This window comes from Pleurodeles waltl, chromosome 4_1 (assembly GCF_031143425.1).
Source record: "Pleurodeles waltl isolate 20211129_DDA chromosome 4_1, aPleWal1.hap1.20221129, whole genome shotgun sequence".
NCBI classification, from domain to species: Eukaryota; Metazoa; Chordata; class Amphibia; order Caudata; family Salamandridae; genus Pleurodeles; species Pleurodeles waltl.
In genome coordinates this window covers 624,175,567-624,188,179 of record NC_090442.1, presented here as the reverse complement: position 1 = coordinate 624,188,179, position 12,613 = coordinate 624,175,567, and the positions used below count along the sequence as shown (strand labels likewise).

Below are 12,613 nucleotides of genomic sequence, written 5' to 3'. Positions count from 1 at the left end.
GAAGGATATGCCCAGACCTGGGTCCTGTGCTCACTATGCCACCAGATTCAAGCTAGCCAAGCTGAAGAGGGGTGATACGATACCCCGAAACCGGTCCCGGGATGCTTGTTTCTGGTCCAGCAAGGACCTGGCCTGGCAGTTCAGGCTGGACTGTTCCTGTGGGGAACAGGGTCAAGACTGATTTGCATATGGCTGGGTCCAAACTGAAATGGCATGGTGAGCAACAAAAAACTGATGGGTTAAACCCAGATCTCTGACTGGGGAGAATGTTTGATTTGGTCTACATTCTGTCCATCAACTGTACTTTTTGCATTTGTGGTCCCAAGTGGGAAGGGTATGCCCAGGCGTAGGTCTCGTGCTCACTATGCCACCAGATTCAAGCTAGCCTGGCTGAAGAGGGGTGATACCCCGAAACCGGTACCAGGATGCTTGTTTCTGGTCTAGGGAGGACCTGGCCTGGCAGTTTGGGCTGGTCTGTTCCTATGGGGAACAGGGTCAAGACTGATTTGCATATGGCTGAGTCCAACCTGGAATGGCATGGTCAGCAAAAAAACTGATGGATTAAACTGAGATCTGTGACTGGGGAGAATATTTGATTTGGTCTACATTCCGTCCATCAACTGTTCTTTTTGCATGTTTTGTACTAAAACATATTTTTAGATTTCAAAACATGTGGGTAATATCATTACCTATTTTCATCCCAAGTACTTAGACCTATACCCCCATTTGTCCCACAATTGACAAGCCACTCCACAAAACACACTAGAAGGCATTACTTGTATGAAAATCAGTTTATGGGCGCACTTGTGCAGGTGTGCCTGGATAAGAATATTTTTTGGATTCTGCATCTTTTTTGTGTTTAATTGCATGTGCTTGAATTGTGGCATTGTGTAAACTAACCACACATGTCTCGGTGTTTTATTGCTAATTCTGCCCAAGCAAAAATACATTATTGATAATTCTTGTACCTTACTGGGCTAGCCTTAATTGTGACACTAATGAGAAAAGTGGCATGTGGATGCTTGTTCTATTGAGTGGAACTGGTAGCATCACCATGCCACATTTGTACCCCAATGGGAACATCTCTCTCCTTTTCCAGCTGTAGCACACTAATGAGTCCATGTAATAATAATCAAACTTGGACTATTGAGTGACAACGCTGGTATGCAAAGTCCTGGAATTTTTAAACATTTCAACAAAACTGGTATACTGGTCTAATGGAATGGCACCCTTGGCGAGATATCACATTAAAGAGTACAAAACTTTGGAAGAGGTAAGTGGCATACAGTCTTTTTGTTCGACATATTTTCTTATCAGAAAATCTACATATATTACTTCTATTGTGGCAGAGCCAGAATCATGGAATATTTCATGAGTTACTTCCCAGAACTGTCCATAAAACCTACATTTTTGAGTTATATTCCAATGAAAATTGTGCTGGAAAATGCACCAATTGTCACTTTTTTTTAGATCTGGCCGTAAGGGGCTGGACTTTCTATCTTCACTGTAATTTGGGGTAAAGATATACCTTCCACCAGATTGGAAGTTCACCAGCCACCAAGGCTTAAATTCGTGAAAACTGATTGGGTTTTATAGCGAGATAGCATGAGAGGACAACACATCCTCAACTTGGGTATAGAAGCTATGCAAAATAGTGCATAAAGTACATAATTCTGGTGAAAACATGCCAACGGTTATGAAACCTTCATTTAAGGTAATAAATCCAGTATATTAATGAACGGATTATGCTTTAAATTCTTATTACTTTCTCTCTAAAAATAACATGTGGCTCACTTTTCAAAATTATTGTCCTTTTCAACTGCTATACAAATCAGATGAAAAACATATCAGAGGCAGCTAATAACAGAAAAAAATAACCAAATATGGTATGCGAATATAATATATACCATAAGCACGCCAAGACAGAAGTCCTACAGTTCATTATTATATGTGATATATGTACCAACAGTTTTTTTCCCACTTACCTCCTGCATACATAACAGCCAGCATGATTGAGGATATCCATGCTATCTCACTATATGATGTGCTGAAGATCTCCTGAATTTCTTTGAAGAACACAGTAATGGCTTTGGGAAATGCATATGAAAATCCAATGGAGATAAAAGCCCCAAAGACCACAACCCAGCCCCATCCTCCATCGGGGGGTGCATATTCTACAGGTGGTGGCATTCTAAGACTTGTTCAGTGCACCAAGCTCACTGAAAGACAAAATAAAGAATTATTCTATTACTTAAGTTACTTCACCATGAGATGCTTAACTCATGTACTATATCAGTGATACAATCAAGCAAGCACTCTAAACACCAGGAGTGAAAGCGTGATATTGCCAAGGTTCCAGGTGCTAAATTGCAGATCAAATGAAGAGGACTAACGCACAATCTTTTTTTTACATATGGTCTCATCCAAAAGTTTGGCTAATCTAACCTTTGAATATTTTCTCATTCAAACGTGATACTTGTCAGCAACATGGTGAGGAGTCATTAAAACAGCCACTCTATTTGGAGGACCCAACACACGGAAACACAAATTCAGTCTGATGAGACCTGTAGTCAATCATAATACACACCTTGGGAGTTAAAGTACTTACCTCTGTGGTAAAGAAGAGGTGTCCAAGGCCTCCGTACAAATAGGGAGAGCGAGCCCCTCGCCTTGGTTGGGTTAAAGAACATAGGGAAAAGCATTAACTATGGTGTAGTGGGCCTCATGCTCCTGGAGCAGGATTCACTGCACTGCTGTACTGTCCATAGCTACAACTCAGGTACACAGCAGACCACATGTTCGACACAACATCTGGAGATTAGGAGCATACATGTTACAGGAAGCTGTGCTTAAATCTGCAGTCTCTGGGAGCCGTGATTAAACCACAGCCACGCAGGAAATGCAGACTTTGCAAACAGGCTTAGCGTGAGTGAGAACATTCTGTGAAGGGAACGCTGATCATCAACAACTAATCTGCGAAGAATTTTTTTTACAAAAGTGGAGTAGAATGCACACTGATTCAAAAGCACACAGATGAGAAGCATAGCAATGATGAACAAAAACAAGATTATTGTGGTGTTTATAGATCCTCATTAATTCTCACCGAATGTAACATCTAATGAAACACTCTCAAAAGAACAGGTGTGCTTTGCCGGGTTGCGTAGATTGAAACCCCATAAATGCAGGTAAGGCGACGCCTACCGTTTAACAGCTGAGCATGAAATCCAACTGAGCCTTGCTTTTTTTGCAGCCTCCAGCAACAAGAGTTGACAATAAAATCTCTAAACATGTGCACGCCCTTTTGTTTCTGTGTCACACATATGTAACAGAGTGTTACATTCCACTATACCGTACATGTTAATTTTTACAGTTCATGCTTATGCTCGATGCACCTGTTCACCTTGAGTTACACTCCCGTTTAATACTGAGCTCAAATATGCGTTTTGGTGCTAGACTTAGCATGCAATCTTCGCTTTACAAAGAAGTCATTAAAACCTTTTCTTAATTCTTATTGCTGTTTTGCATGTTACTCTTTAATTATATCACACAAACAATGCATCGAGTCTGTCCTTGCTGTGTTTCACATTTATAAAGATCATTTCATCATTACTTACTATAATGTCTTACTGTTTAGGTGAGTTCATTATTAAGGACACCTATTTCCTAATGGCTCAGCCTGCTCCTTTCTGACATTAGTGATCACAGCCCTTGTGAATCTTGGCAGACCCTGCTTATTTGTCACTATGTCCCCTATATCAGTTTCTTTAAATTAACCGTTCCATTGCATTTATTCCTCTAGGCATTCTTTTGGGGTTGCATTCCTCGTCAGATTGCTGATATGCCAATGACAGCCAGTGTTTACTGTTAATCTTACCAGTCTCTCTTTTGGTTATCCCCAAAATATTGACCAGCGTATTTTTCATTATTTTCTTTTTGCGTCTCAGCTACAACAAGTCTTTAGCCCTTGCCTGCTTTATGCTCAAAGTGCTTTCACAAGGCGTTTATATTTTTCTGAATATGTTGCGTGTGATATTCACTATTTCTTTTCTAAGGTTAGTTTGGGTTTAACTAGTTAATTTTCGTACACTTCATGCTACCGTTCCGGGATTACAATTCACTTGTTGGTTAAAATACTGTCAGAATCTGCTGTTCATTACCATATATAATTTGTAGCAACATTTATTTCTGTAATGCATCTGTCAAAATAAGAAATATAAACAGAAAATGAAGGGTCATTGTGTCTCTACTGGAGATGGTTATGAGTGGTCTATGAAGGAGTGTGTTCTACAGTGGTATTTGTAAACTGGACTGGATTTGGAAAAGAAGGGCCACTGAGGAGGACATACGACCCAGAAGCATTTTTCTTTAAAATAGCAAATCTGTGCCTTGACGCCTCATAGCTGACATAGCCACTGCCATTAAAGCATTTTTTTTAAAAAATGCTGCCACAGTTTATTCTGAGGATGAAACATTGTCCAAAAATGTTCCAAATTGTTGAAAAAAATAAACTTTAAGATTTAAATTTTCGGAGGTTATTTTAATCAGCAATAGAAACACGTGTTATCAAAGCATCATTCCAATATTTGTTATAAGGTTTCATTTAAGCAACCGTTTGGCCATGAAAGTTCTTTATATTAGAAGGTGGGCTTTGTTTCCAGCAACAAAGTGTCAGCACGTCCAGGAGAGTGTGACACACTGTGGAGCAGAACAGAGATGATAGCGGATTAACCATAGCAGTACTGACAATAACTTGATCCTTGCACCAAATGGATTTCATTTTTAAACTTTCAACTTGAGCTGAGAGGGCAGATCTTTCCTCCCAACCTGGGATTTTTAGTTTTTAATGTAAAGTGCAACGCGCCATGTGATTTATACGTCACAGTTAGTGAAAGAGAAAACAGCCAGCGTCTTCAGGCCGCAGCTGCTTTCATTGTGATCAATGCCTGGTGGCTTATCTCAGGCCCCTGAGTAGAAATCATTATGGGAGAGGTAGCACTGTAAAGCAGTGACTTTCCCCTCTCCAATGGTAACTCTCCCTAGCGGGTCCCAGTCTGTGGATCGCAACATGAGCGCCTTCCCCAGAAAAGGAATCCACCACTAGACAACCAGGGTAACTGGAAGTTGAGGCAGAGGACCCCACAGGCATGGACAATTGTCCCTCACCCACCAAGGGCCCCATGAGCCATCAGTCTTTCTGTCCCAATGGTGGGTAGAATAGGGTTTATCCAAATCTGCCTACAAGGGTGGCAGAACTTCCACTAGCTACTAGGGTTAATTATTTCAAAAAACAAGGGATAGGGGCTAGCCCACATTGGCGTCAGGTCATCATTCTCATCTCCTAAACGCCAAACTGTATTTCTTCTGCCAGCAGGCTGGGTAGGCAATTTACCACCAATCTGTCCTGCCTATGAGGGGTACGACGGGGCAAAAGCCCACTGGCCACCAGGGTTATTTCTTTGCTGTACTGACATTGAGTCATATTCCCAAAAGTCTTTCTGCCCTGCCCTCCCCCAGTGTGGGCAGATTGGCAGATTTACCCCAAAAAGTTCTTCATGGATGATAGAAAGTGCACTTAACACAACGGGCCAGGAAGTGCCCTAAGGTTGCAATGTGGTATTAGTGCTTGCTCCTTGCATGCTAAGGTACTCTGCCTTTACACCAGGCTGCAACACAGATGTGGGCACAAAAGCAAACAGGAGGTGCACTGACTCTCTGAAACATATAGGTAATACCAGTCAGTGTGTCCCTGAGTGTGCTTCATTTGTGGTTTGGGGGTCCGAGGGACACCAGGGCATCACCTCTCAGAAGAGAGACTAGTGAGCGTCCAGGACAAGACAGCACCACAGTTTGAACCCGCTGTTCCATCTTTAACTAATGCAGTCTCCTCAGTAAAGGCACCAACTTTTCAGAGTTTGTGCCTGTACTCAAGGCAGTGATGTGAAGGCTGGCATTTGAGGCACTTTAGTTGTCTCTAAAAACTCATGTTTTCGCAAAGATTCTTAAATAAAAAAAGATATACATATAGAGTCCTCAGGGCAGGTGCCTTCAACCCACTGATCTGTTATATTGTCAATCACATTTTGTTTTTGCCCGTCACAACATACAGCACATGGCAATGGGTCAGCCCAATTCAACCACTGGCGCACCTCACTGTGAGTGACAGCATTTTGCATGTGCAGATTCTCCCTCTCTGGCTACAAAACACTGAACGTCAGACACATGGCTCAGAACTAACATTTCTTTTACATCATTTCTTTTACGCCAGCCCCACAGGGAGCTGTTTCTGGAGGAGGTAATGAGGAGATAGAACAAGAGCATTTATGAACATTGTACCATTATTCAACCTTAGCAACTGCAGCAGCTAGCGGCACCATAACACCCATTAAGTATAAAGTGAAATCAAAATGTCATCCGCTGTCTCGCACATTTTCATATGAGGCTTTAGAACCCATGCTCTGCAAAACTGTTGCTAATATACATACGAACAATATGATAGGCATAGGAACTGTACTTGGAGATGCTACTAACGTCAAACAAACTCTGTGATGGTTGCCAGTTCATAATATAAAGTGCACAATCACCCATGAAAGAATTATTTTAAAGTGCATGTTGTGCAGTGCTCATGTAAGTAAGTGTTGATACACTTGTTATGCTGTTCTTCACCTCTTCGTGTGTAATTTCATTCCAAAAAACACATTTTATTTTTAATTCTTTCAGTATTAGCACCTGTTATAATGTAGTTGCGGCTCTTTAATTAAACCGTGTTTCACATTAACATTCCTCTGTGTGTGCATACTCATCCATAAATCTCGTCACAACCAATGCAAACTACTTAAAGTGACACTCAAAATGAAGCTGTTGGCTTATATATTTGGTCTTGTGTTTGGTTCTTTCCTGTGTCTGTGCCATCTACATTTTTGAAACATTTTCGCCCCTTTTGGAAGGCCATTGAACGAACTCTTCACCCTTGCAGCAGTAAACGGAAGCAGGAAAGACCCCTGCTTAGCGACTGCCTTCAGATAAGGAGTCAGGTGAGTTGCACAATCTTGATATCGCTCTAGGATTTGGCCTATTGCTTATGCCAACATTTTACACAGCAGATTGCATTAATAGAACTTCAGCCCTTTTTACTTGGTGGGCAACCATTCAAATAAACCTGCCCTAAACCTATGGCGTGCAGCAAGAGGCAGTCAACTACGATACACTCAGAAGATATGCACTCATGGATCCAAGCTCTGCTCTCTTGTAATTATAGCTTCTGAGACTGCCACTCGTCTGACACCAGAGATCCTGCATTTACCAGGCCAGTACTCCTAAGCTTAATGAATGCTTATAGGGTGTCTAATGTTTTAGGCTGCACTGTTCCAGGCAGGTTCCAGAATGCTGGACTGTATTGCTGGGTGTCACCAGTCACCCCTACCTTTGACGGGGTCGACCTGCTTCTTGTGATCTCTGACTCCAGTCTAATGGCAACAGAGATTTCACCTCCTTGGTATCTGGAACCTTGTCTGTAGACTACTAGAATGGCTTTGGGAGGGATTTGAGTCTCTTCCATTGCTTGAGTGTCAACAAATGCAAGAGATTTAAGTTTGTCAAAGTATAATTACGCTTCGTTCTAGCTGTAAATCCACTCTTTAAATTATGCCTTGATGGGATTACTATTGCAATGTTGATTTCAACATTAGATTGGAGAGAGTTCCGCCCAGAACATACTTGTGCTAGAAGTGGAGCTTTAACTCTGGTATTCTCAGAGAACAAAACCTGATCTATGTGCAGGCCGAATCCTCTGCAAAGGGGGTGTCCAACTTTTAGAAACTGGCTTTCTGGTTGGCAGAGGTATTCACCCAGTCAGAACATAAACCACAATCCTAGTCAAGGTAAGTCACAAACACACCATAGGTTTACCTGTGCTAACCCTCTGGCAGCTTGGCACAGAGCAGTCAAGCTTAACTTAAGGGGCAATGTGTAAAGTATTTGTGCAACCCCTCAAACAGTAAAACAGTGAAAATGCTACACAAAAATATAAAATGGAGCTTAATGCAATAAATAAAACAAGACCAAAATGTAAAAAATCCTATGAGTCAAAGTAGAAATATGAATTTTTAAAGAATAAATACAAAATAACGCATAGAAGCAATAAGCGCTCAAATGAGATATCTGGACACGCTGGACTGGTGCAAAGTCAAAAGTTCAGGCTGGCTGTAATACAGCACGGCGCAGATACAGGGACCCACTTGGGCCTACTGACATAAAGTTCCTTGATACGGGATGCTTCACCATCAACGAAGATGCAAGGTACAGCCAAAGTGATGCTTTGCTGTTTAACCACCCAGTAGATGAGATGCATCAATTTTGTCCACACAATTGCGGTGATGCAGAGGTTCCGAGTGCAACTCGTTGGTTCCGAATATGATGCACATCTGGTCCTCCCGCAGTAGGTGATGTGTCAATTTTGAAGGCGAAGAGCTGGAGCTGATGTCAATGCACTGGATCCACTCCATGCAACGAGGAGGATGCCCTGGTTCTGATGAGGATGCATGTGTTCAATTGAAGCAGCACTTTATAACCACTTTCAGACTCAAGGGCTGGGTTGGCACCACCTGGCAGGTTAAGATTTTCAGCAAAGAAACCCAGGCGCTGTAGCAGGATGAGTTGAAGTGTTTTATGTCCCTGTGACTAAAGAAAACTAGAGACCAGTCAGATGGCCCTTGGAGTCATTATGGGTTCTGAGTTGTAGAGATGTAGGTCCAGTCTTTCTCATTTCTAGGCAAGATGGCAGCAGGCCAGCTCAGAAAAGCAGGAGTCCAGCAAAGCAGCAGCTCAACAGAGTGACAGTCCTTGTAGCAGCACACCAGTCCTTCTTCCTGGCTCAGTATCCACAGGTCCAGAAGTGTACTGAGTTGATGGTGGCAGCGGTCCAGTACTTATACCCAGTTGTGCCTTTAAAGTGGCAAGAACTCCAAAGAAAGGTCTTTGAAATGCAGATGTTATGAAATATGGCAATTGGGTATGGGCCAATGCTAACATGTTTTAGGGGAGAGAAAGCCAGCACTTTAGCACTGGTTAGCTATGGGAAAGTGCACAGTGTCCTAAAGCCAGCAAAACCAAATTCAGAAAATGGAGGGAGACTGGGGGGAAGACCACCATAAGGCTGTAAGGTTTAACACCAACAAAAGTCCAACGGGCTTTATCCATGCAAACTTTCCACTTCTACATGAGGAGACTAACAAAAGGTAAGTTATTTGTTGTATCATAACATAAGTGAATATAGAGTAAAGAATGAGGGGGCCCATGGGGTTAAAAAGGTGACCATAAAATGTGTCAAAGAAAATGGACATGGGTACAGCTCTAAATAATCTGCCAAACAGGGCCAGCTTTAGCTCTGGTGGTGCCTGGTGCAAAAGCAGTTTTGGAACCCTCCCACCTCCACGAATACCTCCTCCTCCACAGATTAACATCTTCCAACAGTGCCCCTCATCCCTCCATATCCCCTCTTGCAATACATTTCATTTGTTTTAAAACACTGGCTGGGGTGGCCTTACTAATAAGAATGGATATCTAGTCAAAATAAAACTTTTTAGCAACATTAGGAATAGACGATGAAAGGCTAAGGGAAAACATAACATCCTAACCTATACTATGCAATTTTCATGAAGCTCATTGATGAACCTTCACTGGTCATTGTGCCATATTGGCATTGAAGCTCATGGACTGCAAGTAACAAAAGGATCTCCATGACAAAAGCAGTAATCCATTGCGCGAGCCACAAAAAAATACAGTTCTGTGATCTGCATGGTAAGCATTCTTTGCAGCAGGCACGTTAACCCTCTGCGCTACTTTATGAGTCTAAAGTGTCGCTAGATAAAACTCTATCCCTCTTCAGGGGAAACATCAATTACCAGAGTTACCTTGACACCTTTATTGCTGCCTGAAAACTGCTGGACGCACAACATCTTTGTAGCAGGTATTTTAAAGCTGTAGGTTACTCTAAACACAACGAACCCCTAGGTCAGCCCCAGGTGCGTGTGCACCATTTGTCCCGCCCGAAAGCCAGCCGTGCTCCCAAATAATGGGCCTACAGAAGAGGTGGGCGTAGAAGCAAGGAGCTATGCGGAACAAGTAAAAGGCGTAAAGGGACAGGAACGAGAAGCAGCCACACGATGGACCGGGGCTATTCGTGAAGCACCAAACGAGGGCTCGGGAAGAATGAGCCCATGAGCAGAAAGGGCGAGGGAGCTCCGAACAAGCTGGAAACTGTGAAGCGGTAACGGTCTCTTTGTACGTTTCACTTCCTGGAACTAAGCCTCAATTATCCCCCGGCTTTGGCTGTGAATGACTTCTGAATAAAGCCATTTCCAAAATTAACGACACAGCTACCAATAAAAGACTGAAGGGTGAAAAGGGTAGCACATCCTTTCATCTAATGTAAAATCAAACATCTACTAGAGATGTAGATCAAATATCTTAGTGTAAATCTACTTGCATAATGGTTTCAGAAAACCGTGAAAGTATTTTTGACAACATTTCTACGTACCCAAAATAGTCACAAGTGGTTTACAATTTTTTTTAAATAACGTAAAGCTAAGTGAATTATGCGTTTGCTGTAACAGAACTGTTAAATAACCATGTTTCACATACATAGCAAAGTCGATTTTTTTCTCTCCAGATTTTAATTACAGTCCCAGGGTCTACATTTCCTCAGGACCGCACTGAAGTGTACTATTACTGCATGCCACCTTCATGCTCTTCAGTGAATCCCGGGCCACAGAGCCCCCATACTCACTCATTCATTAAAATGGATGAAATCCAAAACTGTGATGCCTCGCCAAATGTGAAAAGATCACCCTGCTTGTTACAGACCCTCGAGGATGACAAGCCTACACCATACTCGCTTTTAATTGCCTTTGCACAAGACAACCTTACATTTTTCAGGAAGCATTAATAATCTGTCATTTACTGGAGGAGCACATCCGCAAGGAAAATGCCAGCACATCTAAAGAAAGATTAAACTTTCTATGAAAGTTGCGTTGAAGAAATTGGTTAACAGAAAATTGTTGAACGACACTTACCTAATGTACTTCCAATCCACTGATATTTCCTTTTAAAACATGGCTTTATACAATTGCAAACAATTCAGCCATTCCTCTGTAGTTATTGTAACAGGGGCAGTAAAATGGGATCTATATTGTCCAAAATCCTGGCTATTTACACAACAGGGGCCTTTTGAGTCTAATCCATTTCCTGGTCTTTTACAGTGAGTTCTGTCATTGCAAAAAGAAGATTGGGCTTCAAATTGAACTCTAACGAGTGTAAACACTGTCATCTCCGTTTGAGAGAAAGCATTTTTCACTTCTAAAATCAACACATGATCAGTAACAATGGTGATGCTATATTTATATATACATGTTTTCAGCAGAATGAATAAGTAACATCCAAAGAAGTGGGCACGGATGTTTTCTAATGATTTGCTTTATAGAAAGATTCACTCATTTGTGGTTGCTATGTTTCTTTTTCATTTAAGTCTCTGTAGAGAACTTGTGACCCAAAGTAAATGCCTCCAGTGAATGGGATTCAAGAATATATTTTTTCTAGTCTGGTGTATGAAATGGAAAGAAGGCATATGATGATAGCAACAGGAATATGGGCTAAAGTTTTAGATTGGAAGTGAAGCATGCAGAAAGAGACCATTTATAGAGACCATTTATTTTTAACACTGCTCTCCTTTTGCAAACTGAATGATTACAGGTTCGGAACTGTATGCCTCAAGGGGGGTGTCTAGGAGGGGGACGGAGAGAGAGAGAGTTTTAACCTTGTTTAAAAGTGCGATTATTTTTACAAAATAAAATAAAAAAACAACTAAAATACCCCAGTTATGGTTATATTGCACAACTTTCATGCAAATCATACCTTGTACACCAACAATGAACACGTGGTGGCCAAATCACAAATGCAATCATTAGTACCCCCTAGCAGACCATCACACACTTGAATGCCTTTGTGAATTTGCCCCAAAATATCTAAAACAGTGGTTCTTAACCTTTTCAACTTCTGTTGACCCCTACTTAATTATTACTGTAAGGAGGAGACCTCCATTGAATCATTATTCAAATCCAGGGACCCCCATTGTGTCTTTACTGAAAGATGACGACCCCTGCCTAAGCATTTTAGACCGCAAACCAATCCACAAAAGAATACAGGAAGAAGTAGTCATCATACAAATACACAAATGCTGAAATATTTTATTTATTTCAAAAAGATAAAAAACAAATCAAAATTTTAATGGGAAGGTTGGGGCTTTTCTAAATTCAAATGTGGCCACTAATCAATGATACAATATTCTATGATGCACTTACACTGCTCCCACATATAAATCTGAAGATACTGACTTATTTTTAGCTTGCCATTTCAAATTCCTTCACATTTGTTGATGGTTTGAAAAAGTTCACATTTTCGTCTTTATTTATATACACTTTATTATCTTGTTAATATTATTTAATTTTCTAAGCAGTCGCGGATGCCCATGAGTCTCTAGACCAGAGATTAAGAACCAATGATGTAAAGTATAACCATATTGGGAATTTTCAGGGGATAGATGTTGTGAGCGCTGAAATTA

At 41.3% G+C, this 12,613-nt stretch overlaps 1 protein-coding gene across 13 annotated transcripts in view; it reads right to left on the bottom strand.

Moving 5' to 3' along the window:
- Positions 1-12,613, bottom strand: part of SLC16A7 (solute carrier family 16 member 7) — a 475,851-nt gene that overhangs the window by 233,976 nt on the left and 229,262 nt on the right. For all 13 annotated transcript variants that reach the window (XM_069229066.1, XM_069229064.1, XM_069229065.1 and 10 more), the window contains one exon: positions 1,986-2,219. In XM_069229066.1, the coding sequence (XP_069085167.1) occupies positions 1,986-2,190 (205 nt within the window). In that variant the 5' untranslated portion in view covers positions 2,191-2,219. The remainder of the gene's footprint in view (positions 1-1,985; positions 2,220-12,613) is intronic.